Source organism: Lagenorhynchus albirostris, chromosome 3 (genome assembly GCF_949774975.1).
Source record: "Lagenorhynchus albirostris chromosome 3, mLagAlb1.1, whole genome shotgun sequence".
In the NCBI taxonomy this organism is placed as follows: Eukaryota; Metazoa; Chordata; class Mammalia; order Artiodactyla; family Delphinidae; genus Lagenorhynchus; species Lagenorhynchus albirostris.
The window spans coordinates 132647666-132667157 of record NC_083097.1 but is presented as its reverse complement, the minus strand read 5'-3'; the positions used below and the strand labels follow the sequence as shown (position 1 = coordinate 132667157).

General features: G+C 51.6%; 2 protein-coding genes across 2 annotated transcripts in view; one reads left to right on the top strand and one right to left on the bottom strand.

Moving 5' to 3' along the window:
* ADAM19 (ADAM metallopeptidase domain 19) overlaps positions 1-3795 on the top strand; it is an 88671-nt gene extending 84876 nt beyond the window's left edge. Inside the window, exon 23 of the mRNA XM_060144122.1 lies at positions 166-3795. Within this exon, the coding sequence (XP_060000105.1) occupies positions 166-219 (54 nt within the window). The 3' untranslated portion in view covers positions 220-3795. The remainder of the gene's footprint in view (positions 1-165) is intronic.
* Positions 3629-18998, bottom strand: NIPAL4 (NIPA like domain containing 4). The gene is made up of 6 exons (XM_060144125.1): positions 18762-18998; positions 15381-15620; positions 11869-11925; positions 10612-10702; positions 8236-8396; positions 3629-7051 (listed from the first exon to the last, which is right to left on the bottom strand). Exons 1-6 carry the CDS (start codon positions 18796-18798, stop codon positions 6426-6428), a joined length of 1212 nt encoding a protein of 403 aa, XP_060000108.1. The 5' UTR covers positions 18799-18998; the 3' UTR covers positions 3629-6425.
* Positions 18999-19492: the final 494 nt, after the last annotated feature.

Here is a 19492-nt window from a genome sequence, read left to right as displayed (position 1 = left end):
CTGCAGTTGATGGTCTGGACGAGCAGACATGTGGACAGACTTCTGCGGAAACCCTTCTTCTCAGGTGACAGTCTGCCACTCATGCCCACCTGTCACAAGCCAGAGGACAGCTCCCCACCGATAGCACGGAGCTGATGTCTCTCTCCCTCTCTTTTTTCCCTGCAGTTTCCTGAATACAGGTCACAGAGGGCTGTGGGGATGGCTAGCTCGAAAATCTAGACCCGTCTGAAGGCGCTTCTCCCTTCTTGTGAGGGCTCTGAACACCACAGAGGAGCCGTGACCACGGAATCTGGAGGAAGCATGCCTGGCCACCTCTGAGCCCCCCCTCCCCCCTCCCCTCCTCCCGGAACGACTGCATCTCTGAAAAATCTCCTCCTTGACTCAGTGCCACCTCGGCTTCCACAGAGGCCCAGAGTGCCTACCATCAACGGCATCCAAGTGTTGTTTTGTGCAATATTCAGCCCCAGGTAGGGAGGGCAGAGCCGAAGAGGTTGAATGGCTGCTCGTCCCCTATCCGCCCTTCAGCTGGCCCCTCACCCCAGAGGTGACAGTCGAGCTGGTGCAGGCTGTCTGAGCTGGCGAGCCCAGCTGGGAAAAGTCTGTTTAGCCCTTGAGGCCAGGACTCAGCTTGGAGAAGCCATCCATCCACGTCCTATGGAGGAGGGTACGCATGAGAGCTTTCCTTTGCTTCCATCTTCCTCAGAGGTCCCAGGCTGGACAGAGGCTGGGCACTTACTGTCCCTTTTAGCTTTACTGATCAGGAGGGGTCACTCCAGCCAGGGCTTGGTTGAGGTCACAGCTCCTGGCTCTGTGGCCATACGTGAACACGTCAAGTTCCCTCCTCACGCCGCCCCCCTCCCCCCACCAAAGCCCCCGCATCCCCTTACTCCCAAGGGTCACTCTGACTCAGACAGGTACTATTTGCAGGCAGTGTAGACAGCAGGGGGAGCACAGCCCCGGCCCCCTCTGAGCCGTCAAGCCAAAGGTTTTGACTCTGCTCGCCACTGTTCTTGAGTGCTCCTTGTTTTCTCTTCTGCATTTTCCAAGTGCCTCACGCTTCTGAGTTCTCCTTCTCCGCTGGGACCCGCCTAATGTGTGGTGCTGTGAAGAGTGAATCCCCAGCAGTCCCGACTTCCTGGGACTTGGTGCTGTGACCTGCAAGTCAGGGTCCTGCCTGCGGGTTGGCCACGGGATCTCCTATGTTGGTTCTCAAGAGTGTTGACCCGGGTAGACTCGGGCCATGGCTGTGGGGTCGTAGCTTTACTTTCCATGGTGTGTGGTGACCTCAGCAGAGTGTGGGTCTTCCTTTTACTCCCTGACCTGAATCTGAGTAAGGTCCTCAGGGACAGTGGTGGGTGCAGGGAGGAGAGTGGACATCCTGGGAGCCCCAGCCTGTCTCCAGACCTAGTCACTGGCTTGAGGCAGGGCCGTTGTCTTCTGAGCAGAGAGCAGACCTGTCTCTAGAGATCCCTAGAGAAGCAGCAGCCAGCAGCCTTGACGGAACAGAGTCTGTGCCGGGACCAGCCAGACATTTTCTCATCCTCTTCCTTGTGTTCTTTCCTCTGGTCCTGTCCTCCCCGCAGCAGGGAATGGGGGCTGTGTGGTGCTCTGCTAGCTGGGAGGATTTTCAGAGAACCACCGGAGCTGTTCTCTGGGATGGTCTCCCACCCCAGAAAGGTGGCGGGCAGCTTGGGGCCTCCCCGCCTCCTGCAGTGAACAGACGTTTGCTCTTGAAAACCTCAGTGCAAGGAAGAGGCTTGAGTCTTCACTCCCAACCACTACCCCGGGGCCCCCTTATCGTTCTCTGTATACAATAGGTGCTCACTAGATATTCTTGGGTTTGTAGACAAGTGGGATATTCAGGCTGTGCACCTGCGGGGGGGCACTTGGGATAGATTTAGAAAGAGCTCAGGAAAATGAAGTTCTCTTTCCTCAGGTAGTCAGGTTGTGTTATTGGTGATGTTCACACCCCTGTCTTGCCGACAAGGGCCCTGGTTGCTCCCCACAGCCGATGTCCACCATCCTTGCTGCCTCCTGAGGTCAGGGGACGGCCTTCCATGTAAGTGTGCTACTCGAAACGCCCCAGGCCTCGAGGCTGGGCCCCAGAAAATTAACGGTGGAAACACCTCTCCACTGAAATCACCCTTAAACTCAACCCCCTGCCTCACTGACATTCCTGTGGCATGTCCAGCTTTTCTCCCCAACGTCAGGAGGTTGAAGGCTCTGAAGTGAAAATGCCCCAGCCACTGTGGCTGCATGAGCCTTTTGAACCTGAAATCCACCCTCCCTGGAACCATACCAGAAAGAGACCTGGATTGTTGCTTTCCTGTTTGTTTCCGTTTTTGTTTTCAGTTTTTTTAATACCACCTCCATCCCATAAACATTGTACTGTGAACTGGAAAATGGTTGAATTTTCTAAATTTGATAAGACTTTCAGCAGCCGGTTCTATTTACCGTTTGACTCCTGGCTGTGTTCCGGCAGGCCGGCGGGGAGTCTGCCCAGGAGCAAGCCTGGCTGTCATAGCCCGTTCTTCCCCTCCTGTGTCCATGTGCTGCTTTGAGGTGACGGAAACCAACATGGACTTAGGGAAAGAGGCACTTTATTCTCAAGGATTACTGCAAGACTGGGGAAGGGAGTGTTGCGATAGGAGCGGGGGCAGTTGCATTAGGAGAATGCTCAGGTGAGCTGAGCAGCTTCAAGATCTATGAGCATCCCACAGCTCAGACGGAAGGGGCCTTTTATAGGAAGGAGTGAGCATGGCTGGAAAAAACCACATTCAGGGACCATCTCTGTGGTTAGCCTTTGGGGGAGGGGCTGTATGCTGGCTCTGGCCAAGGGTGAGTCCATGCTCAGGGTCTGGGGGGTAGGAGGGGAGCCTAACTGAGGCTTGGTGGAGTGACTTAACCAGCCTTCTGTTCAGATGGAGACTATGTACATCTTTTTAGAAGCTAACTTAGCCTCCTGCCAGTTTTTCAACCCTAGGTGTGTTTTTTTGTTTGTTCGTTTGGTTTTTTTTTTTTTTTTTGGTAGGTGTGTTTTCCTTAAGAGCCTAGGAGGCATCTCTGAAATGTAAACCTCAAGGGACATCAAGGGGGATTGCACCCTCTCTCCCTGTCTCAGTGGGAGTTTTAGCCCAGGTACCAGGCTCCAGTGGTAACTGCCTGCTTGCCGTGGGTTCTTTTTAGCCTTATTGACTTCTCCCTATGAAAGAAAAGCTCCTTTCTGCCCCAGCTCTGAGAGGTTCGCAGATCTTAGGGTCTCACTGTAGACCTTACAGTACTGTCATAGCCCCATCCCCCTGTGGCCATGGCCCCTTGCAATAATCCTTTTGAACAAAGCCTCCCCTTACCTATGTCAGAATTTGTTCTTATTTGGCCGAGGGCATGGAAAACTTGCGCGTTTTAAATTGGGGACCAGTTCTAAAGTCAGTGATGGCGTTAAATGTGTATGTAACAGCTCTACTGGACACGCAAGAAAGTCAAAGAGTATGCCAACTGGAAAGGTGCTCCACCCATCCTTAGGGAACCGTGCAAAGGAGAGGTTCTGCAGAATCCAAGCCAAGTGCCCCCAACGTCACCCTTCCATGCATCCACTGTGTGTACGTACGTGTGCGTCTGGGATCCAGGGCAATGTGAATTTTCTTTTTATTTGGGAGATTGTTCACAGAAAACAGATCCTCTTTTCTCTCGTCCACCTATTAATTGTTTACAATATTTGTATATCTATGCAAAATACTTGAATGGGCTGTGGTGCCTTTTTTCCTTGTTTGTATTTAATTAAATTGTCATTTGAAATGTTGTCTGGTTTGGCAACTCTTGTTTGTTTCTTTGTTTTAACGTTGCACTGGCCAGCCTGGATAGGATCCATCACCGAGGACTCCTCAGAAGAGTTCCTACAGAGACCGTCTGTCCAGCCTGCGAGGCCACCATGGAAGATCTTGAGCCACAGAGAAGCCCTGGGTTTTCCCATGACCAGTCGAGGGAGCTGTTTGTCTTTGCACCTGGACACAGGCCAGTCTAGTTTTAATAGGTCTGGGGGTCACTCACGGCATGAATGATATAGATCGACGTGAGGATTTGTGAGAGCTTAAAAGTATTCACATGGGGCTTCCCTGGTGGCGCAGTGGTTGAGAGTCCACCTGCCGATGTAGGGGACACGGGTTCGTGCCCCAGTCCGGGAAGATCCCACATGCCGCAGAGCGGCTGGGCCCGTGAGCCATGGCCGCTGAGCCTGTGTGTCCGGAGCCTGTGCTCCGCAACGGGAGAGGCCACAACAGTGAGAGGCCTGCGTACCGCAAAAAAAAAAAAGTATTCACGTGAAGCTCTTAGCACTGTGGTTGGCTTCTCGTAAGGGCTCAGGCATGGGATGGGTGTCTTCCACTGACGCTATTCCCCAAACAGCCTTTCCCTCTCTACTGAAGGCGTGGCTGTAGAAGGCACTGGAGGGACTTCCTTGGCAGCCAGAACTCTCCAGAGATTGGGGACTGGCCCCCCGGCACTAGAGGAACCACTTTAATTGTTCCGTGTCCAAGGAAAGCCAAGATGTAAGTATCAAGTAAACACACTCAGAGGTCTTTATTCCTGACCCTGCAGACCACGCTCTCAGGGCCTTCAGATTACAGTCATTCTCAAGATCCAACATGTTGCATTGATTTTAGTTACAGAGAGAAATCCACATTCATTAAAAACTGTGGCTTTGAGCCTGGTGGTGCAGGAAGCCAGTCTGTTCCTTGGAGCTACAAGGCCAGCAACAGTTTGGCCTGGGCTTGGCTATGCTTAGGGCACAGGACGTAAACACAGGCACGGGTGTGGAGTTACACAGGGGAGGCTCTGCACCAGCTTGGGGGCTGAGGGCCAGGTCTTCCTTCTTTACAGATATACTGGCTCCCTTACCTCCCTGTCAATGGTCCTCATATCAACTCTCACATTCTTGCTGCTGGAGAGAAGACAGGAAGGGAGGGGATATTAATTATGTCTCTCTCCAGCTGCTCTTGTTTTTTGACTGCCTCTGGTCAAAGGTGAGGGGACCAAAGGCAGTCCCCAAAGCAGGTGGTGGTGGAGCAGTCGTGACACACTGCTTCCCAGTGTGGGCAGCTCATCAGTGGAGCTGGGGACTTGGTGGCGATCTGGTCAACAGCCAGATTGCACCCCGTGCCGAGCTTACACCCCCCGACTTGGTCACTGAAGTTCAAAGCTGATCCCACTGGCCAAGCCTCTAAGGCTTCAGCCCAGAAGTTACCCAGAGGGGACTTCCCTGGCGGTCCAGTGGTTCAGAGTCTGCACTTCCACTTCAGGGGGTGCGGGTTCAGTCCCTGGTCAGGGAACTAATAAGATCCCACGTGCCGCGCAGTGTGTCCAAAAAAAAAAAAACAAGTTACCCAGAGCCTTTTCCACCTGGGTTCTTGGTTCACCACCAGAGTAAACACAAAAGTTAGCCCCTGGTTTCCAGAGAGCCTGTGTCTGCTTTCCTGACTGCCCCTTACTCTTCTCCCCATCTCCCCAAATCATATTGGTTTACTCCTTGAGGAAAAGGAAAGTGCATTCTGCTCGACAGCCAGGCTACTTTTAAGAGCAGTGCAATCGCTGTTCTCTTTGGAGAGTGAGGCAAAATGAAACCCTGGGCTTGGCCAGCAGAGCTTGGCTGGGAAGCAAGCACCTTTTGTTGTTGTTGTGTTGTTTTGAGTTCTTAGATAACTGCCTGAATGTCTCCATGACTGACTCCTTAGGATGTGTCTAGAGAGGGAAGGGTGGGGAAGGGGTCGGGCGGATGGAAACAGATGCTGACCTCCAGGCTGGCTGCTCCCGGGAACGGGGCTGGTGGAAGTGTTTCCCTGAGACGTCAGGTGGCTTTCACAGTAAGCAGGTCAGCTGAGGTCCCGCCTCTGTCTCCGAAGATGAGGTGGCAAAGGCAACAAGACATTTTACGGTAGTTGTGTGTCTGTTGGTTCCGGGTGGGAGGCGCGGCGAGTTGCTCTCCGGGCCTCGGAGGGCCAGCTGCACTTCAGTCTTGGGCTCAGGAACAGTGAATCCGTCTCAGGAGGAGAACCAGTGCGGAGGATTTCCTGATGACCAACGTTTCAGGGAAGTTCTTGGCTTGTGCTACATTCAACGGATCAAATCCTATCTTCTTCCCAACAGCACAGAGGTGGCACCGAGGAAACGAGGAGGGCGGGAGGGCCGGGGACCTGCTGGCACCAACGTGTAGTAGGGTATTTGGTCACTGAGGCTGTGTTTCCAGGAGGTTCTGCCGCCACTGCTCACTGGGTAGGGACTTTTCTCCCGGAAACAGCGGTGAGGTATAAATTAACGTCTCAAGAAAAGAGAGCCCACTGGTAAGAGCTGTGTTGAAAATAACCAGGTGGCTCTGAAATTGAGCAGTCAGGCTGTACCACAGGGCTCACCCTCTCACTCATGTATTCCAAGCTTTACGAATGGATTATAAATACTTCGGGCTTCTTTGGTGATGGGGCGCTGGAGAGTTCTATGTTGTCCACAAGAACATTCTTGTCTTCGAGTCTAACGATGCTGGGCTCTGGGGCGGGAGGCGGGGTTGGGTTTTTGTGCATGTGGGGCAGGCTGGTCCGGCTGACGTCCAGGTCTTTGAAAGCGTGAAGCGTGAACACACCCAGGATGATGGTGACAAAGCCAGAGAGGGTGCCCACAATGTCCACGGCCGACATGCTGTGCCACTCCTTGAAGAGGACGACGGAGGAGGTCACCACCATCGAGGTGAAGAACACGTAGTAGATGGGGAACACCAGGGAGGTATTAAAGATGTCCAGCGCCTTGTTGAGGAAATTGACCTGAGTGCTGAGCGAAAGGGCCAGCACGAGGGACAGGATGTAGGGGAGAGGGTGCCGCACAACTGGCAGCCCCTGGAAGAAGTTCTTAATGGTGATGCCCAGACCCTTGACGGCGGTCACGGAGAAGGCCCCGATCACAGAGCAGATGACGATGTAGATGAGGATATTCCTTTGTCCATAACGTGGGGCGATGACGAAGATGAGGATGAGGCAGGACACCAGCAGAAGCACAGCAAACACGATGTACCCTTTGTGGGGGATGGAGACAGGTAACCTGACCTGGGAGGATGCCAGTAGCCTCTAGAGCCCTCCACTCATGGCAACGGGATGTCTCATTAAGAACCTAGGCTTGGGGGCTTCCCTGGTGGCGCAGTGGTTAAGAATCCGCCTGCCGATGCAGGGGACATGGGTTCGTGCCCCGGTCTGGGAAGATCCCACATGCCGCGGAGCGGCTGGGCCCGTGAGCCATGGCCGCTGAGCCTGTGCTCCACAACGGGAGAAGCCACAACAGTGAGAGGCCCGCGTACCGCAAAAATAAATAAATAAAGAAAGAAAGAACCTAGGCTTGGGACTTCCCTGGCAGTCCAGTGGTTAGGACTCCGTGCTTCTGACAGAGGGTGCTGGTTTGATCCCTGGTCAGGGAACTAAGATCCCACGTGCCACCACCTGGTGTGGCCAAAAATTTTAAAAAAAGAGAACGTGGGCTCTGGAGTCAAACATGGGTCCCAGTTCCAGAAACACAACTTTTTAATAACTTGTACAAGTTATTAATTAAACCCCCAAGACCTCAGTTTCCTCTTTGTAAAATAGGATTAATATTAGGACCTTCCTCATAGGAGCTTTTTTGTAGGATTAAATTAATACACGCAATTGACGGAATGCCACCCCCCCATTTACATGTTGAGTGCTAATCCCAAATGGGATGGTATTCGGAGGTGACGTCTTTGGGAGGTGATTCAGGCATGAGGGTAGAGCCCTCAGGAAGGGAATACTGCCCTTATAAAAGGGGCTCCACAGAGCTCCTTTGCCCTCTACACCAGATGAGGACACAGCGAGAAGCTGGCCATCTATGAACAAAATCTATCGGGCCTTGACCTAGGACTTGATCGTGATCCCCGGAACTGTGAAACTAAGTGTCTGTTGTTTATAAGCCGCCCAATCTACGATATTCTGTTAAAACAACCTGAACTAAGACAATGCAAACAAGGCATTTAGAACAGTACCTGGCACATAACAAATACATAATAATAGCATCGCTACCTATCAGGCTGGGAACCTGTAAGCTAGCCTCAGTACCAGCCCATCAGCTTTCCTCCCTGAGCTTGCTGCCTCCTCCTCCACATGGCAGCACCTGAGATGGCCAGAACCCAGTCAGACCTTTAACATGGTTCACGCCCAGTGCCTTCCTGCTCACTGGGAGCCCGGAGCCTACCTGTGTCTTTCATCTTGGCAGCCATCTCCACGATGGTGGTGATCTTCTCTTCCTCGGGGGCGTGTATCACCATCACCGTGCTGCCGGCCACACAGATCACACAGCCCAGCTTCCCCAACAGGTTCAGACTCTCTCCCAGGAAATATGAGGAAAGGATGGCACTGCGTGTGAAAGTGGAGAAAGGGATTACAGCAGCCAGCCCAGTCCCAGCATCCTGGAGAAAAGTGAGGGCTGAGCAAGGGCTCACTACTCTCACACGTGGAAGCTCTTCTAGACCCCCTAGGAAATGTGTGAAATAGAAACTTATTTAGGGGAGGGTTACAGTTTGGGCTGGAGGAATCGACAACATACATGTGAACTTCTTTCATTTTAGAGACGGACAATATCCCCAAAGAGAAGAGTTGGAAGAGCCCTTCAAAGCACTCTTGTCTAAGTTCCTACCCAATGAGCACATCTTCTCTTAACATTGCAAACAGGAGGCTTTCAGCCTTGGCTTGTATACCTCTGGTGGCAAGCAGCTCCCCCCTTCACAAGGCAAATGAATTCCCTGTAGGTTCATTCTGTTATTAACCCAAAATATGGTAGTTTCTACTCATCCCATATCTATTCCTTGAGCCATACAAAACAAATCCATTCCTTCTTCCATTTGTATATGCCAATATAAACAACCACAGTGACACTTGGGCACACTTTACATACTAGATATTGTGCTAAGAACTTCCCATTTATTATCTCACTAACATCTTGCAACTCTGAGAAGTAAAATATGTCCATTTTATAGATGAGAAAACTGAGTCCCATAGAAGCTTAAATGATGGCAAGATCATACAACTGGTAAGACACGAGCCAGGATTTGAACTCAAGTTCTGTCTAATTATAAAGCCTATGGTTTTTCCTCTACACCTCACTGAGAAGAATTCTCCTGACTTCCTTGAGTCTTTTCTGGACAAAACACCTCCAGTTCCTTGCTGTTCCTTGGTGATGTGACTTTCATTCCCGTCACATCCTCCAAATGAGCCAGCAAAGGTGAAGGAAGAAGGGTGGTGAGACCAGACAGGTACAATCGCTGGGGCATGCTTCTGTTTCTTTAAACAGGTGGCATTAGTTTAGGGCAAAGACCTGTTGGCTGACCTAAGGTAACCCAATGAGCCTCATGAGTCCTGCTTAAAGGTATCAGCAAAGAGGGGATTGATGTCTAACCTCCTTTGAATGTCTCCCATCTCTCCTCTAAAACTCCCAAAACCATTTTACCCACAATGTCTGTTCATCAGCACCCGGTAGCATTAGCAAAGGCAGAGGTCACACAGTGGAGGATCCCCTGCCGCTCCCAACTTCCTGGGATGGGAATCTGTAAACTAATCAGATACGCAATACTGGTATCTCAGCTACATCAGCCAACCGTGCCATGTGAGTCACGGCTCTATCTGGTTTTTGACTGCATAAATGCTGCACAATTGTCATCAAGCTGGTAAAACAAAACAGGAAATTACAGGTACTGGGTGTGGTGGGCTAGGGACTTACCGGGGCTCCAAGGTTAGGGTGACAATCAGAGCCAGCTTCAAATGGGGCTCAGGACCCCCACAGAGGAACTGTGTTTGTAGCTTGGGAGGAACGGGGCAATGGGAAGCACACACATTTAATATCAGCTATCTTTAATACCATCAAACATCTTCCAGGCCATGGGGCCTAGTGGTTAAGCACCCAGACTCTGAAATTAGACTGCCTGGGAGGGAATCCTGGCCCAGCCTCCTGGGACCTGGGTGACCTCGGCCAAGATGCTTAACCCCTCTTGGCCTCAGGTCTCCCCTCCTTTCTAACTAGTAGGGATGCTGTGAGGATTAAATGAGGGAATACGTTTAGAACATTTAGCGCAGAGTAAACCCTCAATCTATGTTAGCTGGGATTATTCTTCAGCGCCTGTTCTGTACTAGGCACTTTCTGTGCATCATCTCATTTAGTCCTTAAATCAGTGCCTTCAGGCAGGTATTATGAACATCCCCACTTAGCAGATGGGAAATTGAGGCTTAGAGTAGTTAAGTGACCTGCCATGTAACTACAAAGTGGCAGAGGGAGGGTTCATCTAGGGCTTGTACTTTCAACTTGTGTGCTTCTCCTATTGGGGCAGGCTGACACTGACATGAGACATTCAGCCTTGCGGCAGGGGAAGCCCTTCCACCTGGTTTGGGCTTGGCCTGCCCCTTCACCGCCCAGGCAGCAAACCATCCAAGCGTGCGGAGCTCTGAACAGCACACTGCCTCTTTCTGGAAGCTGAGCCTGACCCAGGTCCTTGACTACAAGTAGCAATTGACCCCATCTGCAGTTCCGGACATCAACAAACTGAAAATAGGAAGAGACAGCAAGAGAGGTGACAACAACCTTATGAGGATACTCAGCGCTCCCAGTGGTGTGACGACTGTCGCAGGAGCAAACGCATAGGCCCCAAAGTTGGCAACTTCTCCGGCAGCCACTAGGAAGTTAAGGGGGAAGAGAGGTCACAGTGGCTCTGATGTGCCATCTCCAGCCCAAATGAATCTGGGTGGAGACGGCTTCATTCAGTGTTCAATCATTCACAGAATCCCAGACCAGCATTCCTTAAAATCCCCACCCTTATGCTGTCTCCCTGCAGAACCTGATCTGAAGGTCAGGCCCAGATGATCCTGACCAAATCCTCCCATGTTAAAGATAGGGAGGTGGCCTGGAGTCCGGGGTCACATGGTGCTTTCTGGTTCTTGAGGTCCCTTGGCTTCTAGCCTAGGCACGGTTAAGTGTATCTCAGGGACTGCGAATGATTGGTCTGTATCTTCAAGGTAAGCTCTAGAAAGTGTTAATTATCAAATAAAGACACAGCTACAGTTACTGATTCTCCAGGTACCAAATGGTCCACGGAGCCGTCTTTCCCAGAGGAGTTATGGATAGTCTAGATTGACAGGCCGGTGGTTAGAAAGTCAGACATTCCCAAAGGGCCTACCTCTCCCCATATGAGTTTCCAGTTTGCAGACTCCTGCAAGTGCCTCTTCTGTCTCCCTGCTCGTAGGGAATGACCTGGGTCTGCCCTTTGAAAGCAGATGATGAATGTGATAACTGGCTAAGACAGGGATCAAAACCTGACTTAGGGGATTACAAATCGAAAGCTGGCTAATTTTCCGTCCCAAAGAATTAGGGTTTGAAAGCCAGAGAGGGTGGGTGGAAAGGAATGTGTGAATGTGGGCAAACCTTAGGTGGCAGACCAGCCATGTTCTAAGTGAGCCAACAATTGCCTGTGGAATGGGGCAGCTGACTTAGGAGTCCCAGGCTGTGCCCTGCAGGAGTCCAGAAGACTCCAGCGGGCAGTCATAGCTCCCTGAATTTCAGGGGAAGTTGAGAAATTACACCTTTATCACTACCAGCTCTGTGGCAAACCTCTCTGGGGACAGATGCTTTATGGATGAAAGACTGACTTTGGATGGAGAAAGTGGCCTGAGATGCAGGTAAAATGTTCTACCTGCAAAGACTGTTTAGATTCTCCCCCTAGAAATCTGGGCCTTGGATTCACATTTTGCACAATAGAGACAGAAATGCCCCGTCCACCCCTCCTTTCATCTCTGCCTCTGTCATCAATAGGGCACTGTCCTTAGTAGCAAAGATCCCACTTACTGGTGAGAAATCCAGCCCACCACATTGCATCCTTCAGGTAGCCGTAGCCTCCGTCCACTGTAGAAAGGAATGGGCATGAAGTTAGAGGTTGGCCGTACTTTCTCAGGACCTTTCCTTCTCTACCTTCACTCGCCAGTCTCTAAGGGTTCAGTATATGTCAGCTGTGGTGAGTCCTCCAGGCCTTCTTCTGGGCCCTGTCCTGGGTGAGTTCATCCCTTCCAAAGCTTTAAATTCCATCTAGATACCCTATGTCATATATGCACCCTGATCCTTTCTTCTTAGCCCTGATGTATATCCAGTTGCTTACTTGACAACTCTTGGGTCTCGCACAGGCATCTCAAACTCTGTCCCGAATGGAACTCTTGATTTTTAAATGCTCCCTACCCACCAAATGAAGCTCAGTAAGCGGCACCTCCGTGTACCTAGTTGCTTAAGCCAGAAACCAGGGAATCACTCCTGACCCTCCCACTACTCCACCTTCTGCATCCATTCCATCCTGCTGATTCTGTCTCCAAAATGCATTTCACGTGTGTCCACTCCACTGCCACCCCACCACCCAACTCCCAGGCACTACCACCTCTGGTCTGGGTTGAGGCAACTGCCTCCTAGGACTCCTCTGGTTCTTCTCTTGTCCCTTATAACCCATTCCTTTCATAGTAGCCAGGAGTCTTTTTTTTTTTTTTTTTTTTTTTTTGCGGTACGCGGGCCTCTCACTGTTGTGGCCTCTCCCGTTATAGAGCACAGGCTCCAGACGCACAGGCTCAGCGGCCATGGCTCACGGGCCCAGCCACTCCGCGGCACGTGGCATCTTCCCGGACCAGGGCACGAACCCGTGTCTCCTGCATCGGCAGGCGGACTCTCAACCGCTGCGCCACCGGGGAAACCCAGCCAGGAGTCTTTTAAGAATTATGTCACTCCTCAGCTTCTGGCTGGCCAGTGGCTTCGAAATGCTCTTAGGATAAAGACCAGAATCCCTAAAGCCTGTTCATAGTGTTGACCCTGCTCACTTCTCCAAAGGCTTCTCCTGCCACACTTCCTACTACAGTCTAGCTGGTCAGGCTGTCTTTGAGTTCTTCAAAAACGATGAGCTCTTTTTGGCCTTAAGGGCTTTGCATGTGCTTTTCCCTGTTTGGAATAGTCTTCTTAACAGTATTTGCCTATATCTACACTTACTCTACAGGTCTCTGCTTGAATGCTGCTTCCACTAAAATGCCCTCCCTGGTCCCCTTATCTTTATTGTTTCCTCGGGATTCTCTCTCGTCACACTCAGTTCTTCTCCTTAATGACACTTGTCATTTATAATTTGATCTATTTATTTTCTGAAATTTCCCCCACTAAAATGGAAGCTCCATGTAGCCAAGAATTGTGTCTGCTTTGTTCACATGACGGACTCAGAGCCTGGCACATGGTCAATACTCAGTATTAGCAATGAGGATGATGAGGATTAGCGTGGGTTTTAGACAGTTCTGTGAAAATCCCAAAGTTGTATGTTGCTTTTTGTGAATGCCCTTTTTTTCTAAGATGGTCTTTAACTTTCATCAGGTTCCGCAAGCAGTCAGCATCTCCCATAAAAGTGCTCTGAGAGCATTTTACTCTGAGTTGAAATCTCAGAAGATATTGAAAGAGCAGATTGGAGAAAAAATGGATTCCGGGGAAGCTGCCTTTCTGAATGGTCAGTGATACTTGCTCTGCTCTCTTCTGAGTGGAAGCAGCTATTTTTCTGGCACTCTGGGAGGTCTCTGGCCTTTCAAACCCTTGTCCAGAAGAGGAGATAGAGCAGCAATGACCACTGATCCTGACTTCATGCCCACACCTCACATCTCTCCATTTTAGAGCACACCCGGCTCTAGTCCTGGGTATCCAACTGTCTGTCAGGCTCTCCCACTTAGATCACAGTAAAACTAATAACTGGTGCTTACTCCATGCTAAGCATCTTTCTAAACATACTACATATCTTCACAACAAGATATAGCTGGAACTATTCCTATCCCCATTTTTTCAGATGAGGAAACTGAGGCAGAAAAACTATTTTTCTTGCCCAGGATCATATCACCTGGAATTGAGGAGCTAGAATTGGAACACAAATAGTCTGCTTCCAAAGCTCAGTGTCCCATAGAACATTAAACTGAACACGTCCAAACCTGAACACATCATCTTCCTGTAAACCTGCTCCTCCTGCTTTCTTTGTCTCAGAAAATAGCACCATCATCTCCCCGGTTGCTCAAAGCAGAGCGCTCTGAGTCACCTTGACTCATTTTTTCATCCTCCCCTTGGGGCCAGGCAACACCAAACCCAAACCCAGTAAGTCCTACCTTCAAAATCTATCTCTGGACTTCACCACTTGTCTCCATTCCCACTGCAATTTCCTGGCCCAAGTTCTGTTGTTTTTCTCCCCAGATTGGTCTCCCACCCTCCAGTCTTGTCTCCTAATCCACTCTGCACCCAGCAACCAGAGATCTTTTCAAATCGTAAATCGAACTATGTCACTCCCCTGGCCTAAAACTTTTGTCACTTACAATTACACTCAAACTCTGGAGCCCGGTTTACAAGACATTTCATGAGCTGGCCCTCACCCCATCTCTTACCCCTCCATGCTCTAGCCATCCTGAGACAGTTTCAGCTTCTAATATCACTCATGCTCTCTCACCCCTGGGCCTTTGCACATGCTGTTCTTTCTGCCTGGAATACTACTTCTTTCTCTTTTCCCCTCACCTTGTTATCTCCACACCATGTAGGTCTCAGCTTCTAAATCAACTCTTACAGAAAACCTCCCCTACCCCTCAAGCCTGGCTTTACATGGCCCTCCAAAATATTGCCATAACATTCTTCATTTTCCCCATGATAGCATTTAACATGCTACAGAACAACTGTTTATCGACTTGCCTGTCTCTTCCACTCAACTCAATGCCCCACAAGGGCACTGTGTCCCCAGGTCTAGCACGGCACCTGGCACACAGCTGGTACACAATGAATGATGATTAAATGAACAAATCTTTTAACATAGGAGTCCTTTTCTCAACAAGCGTTTCATGGATACACGTCTAATTTTTCAAACAAGCAAATCCCTGTGGACAGAGACTCCGTAATTCTTTTGTTGCCTATAAAGGAGCTCAGATTGATAGTACGTGAGGACGCACCCGTGTCTGACATTGTTCTGGGCAAAGGTATTATATTCCCATTTTGTAGGGAGATTGTGACTTGCCTGTGATGACACAACTGGTAAGAAATAAAACCAGGACTAGACCTGGGGTTTCGGATTCTTGGCCCTGAGACTTTTCCCTGTCTTCACCCCAATGAACTGATCATGTAGTTCTCAGGAACTACTGGATTATAAAGGAAGGTCTCCTGTTGGTGGTGGATCGGCCTCCCAACGGGACTGACAATGAGCCTTTTGTGCCTATCTAGGACAGGTTCTCAAGCCGCTACAGTGGACCCCGTGAAGGGAGGTTCACGGGGCTGGCCGAGGGCTTGCCACCCAGCGCCCCATCCAGCCCCGCCCCCCGGGAGCCTACCAGCCCGCGTGGCACCAGAGGCCACCAGTCGCTGGAGGCCCTTCTTCTTGAGGATGACGCTGCTGCCGATGAGGAAGCTGGACAGGATGGCCAGCCCCAGGCCGACGTAGAAGCTGTAGTTCTGCCTGAACCCCTCCTGCCAGCTGCTGGAGATGACACTGCTGGGCACCTGGGGGCTGAGGTCGCCGACGATCTGGCACAGGACTTGTTGGGAGGAGCAGTGCAGGCTGATCAGGGAACCTAGGGGAGACCACGGTGAGAGTCACGCTGGCGGCGTTTGCATGCAGGCTGGGGACCTTCGTGAACTCATCAAGTGCTTCCAACCACGTGTCAGGTAAGTGCTGTCTTTGATTCCCACTTCATAGATGTGGAAATGGAGGCCTTGCCTAAGAACACAGGCTGTCTGACTCCAGAACTCCAGCACCTCACCACTAAGTCAGACGGATGCCCCCCACCCCCCCACACACACCACATAGGGCCCCACAGCTCTCAGGCCTCATCGAATCCAACCTCCCGGCCTCCACAGGAATCCCCTCCCAGCCTCTGGGCACATGGGCCTCCAACAGCTCAGGATCATACAGGGATTCTCCCCTCCCAGAGGCCTCTTCACTTACGTATCCCTAACTGCAGCCCTGGTGCAGAGTCCTGACAGGTAACAGGAGGGAGTGAGGCTGGAGCCCACAGCCCCTCCTAGGCCTGAAGATGATGAAATACGAGCATCCTTGCTTGTCAGAACCGACCATCACCAGGCCTTACTTTGAAGACCTCTGGTGCTTGTGGTCAGGGCTGAGGCCTCCTTCAGGCCTCAGAGAGATCAGTGTCCCTGCCACCCCATGCAGGATCTGTCTTTAGCTCTCCTTCCAAGTCCTAGAGTCCACGAGAGTCAATCAGTTCTCACGCCCTTGAGCCAGCACACCCTTGCTGGATCTTCTGGCAAATACCAAGGACAACAGGACAAACTTGGGCATGCGGGGCAGACCCTCAGTCAGAAGAACTAAGCTGCCCAAGTTCAAGGAGACAGTACAAAGCACAGGCAATAATCCTCTGGTGCTCCCAGGGCCCACCACCCTGGGGCTTCTCAGGAGCATCCCTTATCATGGAGACGGCAGAGTGGTCATGCCCAGGGTTTTAGCTGAAGAAACTGGGGCCCTGCTAAGCTTGGTAACCTGCCTAAGGCTACACTGGTGGTAAGTGGTGAAGCCAGAATTGCTTCCCTAGCCCATATCATACCGAAGTTCATGCTCTCAGTCACCAGTGCCCCCCGCCCCCACACACACAACACACACAGACACAGCAGGTGGCAAGGGGGATGGGGTGTCATTTAGCCTCTTGAAGGTTACCTTAAAACATGAGCTCCCTGATAACATTTAAAAATCAGGAGATTTCCCATGAAAGTCCAGCTTCAGGGCTGCCTTTGCTTACTTTGCTGGGCACACAGTCCCACAGGCAACAGTAAGCTGTGGCTCAGCAGTGGTTTTACCCCTAGACAGGATGTGCTCTTTGCGATTCCCCTGAGTCCACATGCGGCTCCCTTCAGTCATTTTTGTTATGTGCTCGGCCCCTATAAGCATCTGACTTTGTGACCTTTGGTAGTAGAAGGTCTTTTTCAAACTGTGGGTCACAAAGACCCAGGCTCGTGTGCCAAGGATGTAGGCCCGGGCCAGGCACTTCTCCTTGAACCAAGCTAGATCTCTAGGCCTGCACTAGAAGGGCCCAAAGTCCAAAAGGTCAGGCAGCTTTAGCTTTGGCATATCTAGAGCACAGAGTGGCACTTTGGCATAACAAAGGAAGGGCACTGTTGACCTTTCTTCCATGGCACAGAAGCATGGAACAGCAGAGCTGGAAGAGCCCTTAGAAGGCATCCTGTCTAACCCTCTTTCTTTTCAGCTGGGGAAACTGAGGCCCTGAGGTGGGGAAGGATTTGCTTGAGTCTCATAAAAGCCTGGTGGCAGAGCTGGGTCTGGAACCCACCAGGGGACGCCCATGTGTCTTCTGCAGTGGGAGACCTCTCTTTCCAACACCTGTGTCACAATCCAGAGAAGATGAGACAAGAAACCATCTGGGTCCCTAATCAAACTTGTTCTGACTGCTCACTCCTGTTCCTCAGTTCGGGCAAGAGTCAAATCCTGGGAGTTCCCTGAGTTCAGGAAAAGAGCCAGAACCTGGGAGGATGTGGGCCAAGGAGGGCGACTCCCAAGAGGAAGGCCAAGCCCATTTCCACCCCCTTCCCCCGCCCTCCTGAAGGTTCACCTCCAGCAGGTGGAGCCAAAGGGTGGGCCTGGCTCTTTGGGGGAGGCTTGAGGCATCCAAGGGGCACAGTGCCCTCCATTGAGTCAAGTCCTCCCACAGGGGTAAAAAGAAAAGGAGAGAGGGCTGATGGCCAAAGGAAATCCAGTTCTGAGGAGCGTGCTCATCTTGACAAATGGGCGTTGGGCCAGATGATTCCTGCTTCTCTTCCTGAATATGCTAAGACTGGGGAACATGTTTTTCCCCAGGGGAAGACGAGGCTGAAAATGGACCGCATCACTGTTCAGAAAACCAAAGCCAGCTAACACCCAACAGGTCCGCTTTGAAAGCTTCACTGGAGAGAAGAAGTTAGAAAAACAGGGATATCCCACAGGCTGCATACCAAGACCAGGTAGGAAAATGGAGAAATACCAAGAAAGGAGATGAGCACAGTACAGGTTTTAGAATCCAAGAGCCCTGGTTCTATATTCCATTTCCCCACTGTACTACTTTGAGCAAGTTCATCAGACTTTTCAGAGCCTCATTTTCCCTACTTCCAGAATGATGACAGGAAGGTAATAATATCTACCTGCCTTCTAGAGTTGTGTTAAGGATTAACTGGGATAATGCAGGTAAAGAGCCTAGTCCACTACCCAGGTTCATAATAAGAACTTGAGCATAAAGCCCAGAATCTTTCCTTATCCTTTCCTGGGTTGTTCTTTCCCTCCTTTTCCTAAAAGGTGGATGTGGGTTTGGGGGTGGTGAGTCTCTGCGCCCTCTACCCTGTCTTTGATGAGCCCCAGGGGGACAGACCTGGGCAGGTACTAAAATCTGAAGCAGCTATACATAAAAGACACCCCCCCACACACACACCCCTCTTGGTAGACCCGCTCCAATCGATAAATCCCGCCTCTTTCCTCCCACGCACGTCCCCCTTTCTCCCATTCCCCCCTCAGCTACCCAGCTCCAAAGAGGGGGAAAGTCAGCCAGAACCCTGCTCCCTCCCAAGACGGGCCTGAGAACTGGGTGGGGGACGACGCATGCGGACCCCCTCCCCATTTCGGTCCCCCTGGCAGGAGAGGACGCAGAGGAAAGGAGCAGCAGGGAGGGAAGGCGAAGCGCAGAGCGCACGGGGTCCCCGCTGGCCTCACGCACCGTTCTCGCAGCTGGTGTTGCTGGCCGGCAGCTCCATGGGGCGGACGGTGCCCCGGCTCCCCGGCTCCGGAGCAGGTGGCTGAGATTTGTCCCCCGCCTGGCCGGCGTGCGAGGAGCAGCCGGGGTCGGACCCGGGGGTGGGGAGAATGACGCGCCCCAGAAGGGGAGGGTCCCCGGGGAGGAGCCGCCCGGCCTCTTGGGCAACTCCGTGGGCCTGGGGCCCTGTGCTCGAGTTGCCCGCGGAGGGGCGCATGCCCTCCGGGGGCGCGTAGGCTGCCTGGATCCCGGAGCGGGCGTCACCACCTCGCCCCAGGCAGGAGGCGAGGGGGCGGGTCCCCGGGCGCCGCCTCTCCTCGAGACGCCGGACCATCACCTAGACAGCTGATGGGCTCCAGGGTGGCTGGAGAGGGTTCAATTTTTCTGGCTGAGGTAGAAGTGGGAACGTGGGGACTAAAAGGGGGAAACTGCTGCCAGTTGGGGCTCTCTCGGGCCATGGGCATCCAGGACATTGGGTTTTTTTCCCTTCCTGCCTGCCTTCCTGGCTTCCTACCTCCCTGCCTTATTTATTAATTTAACGTAGGTCTGATCTGCACTGGGGCACTAATATGCAACAGGCACATAGTAGGTGCTCAATAAAGGGCGATACATAAATATGGAATGAATGGGTGATACAAGCTTGGTAAATTGAATGAAAGAAGGAAATGAAGTAACTGGAGACCAAAATGAATCAA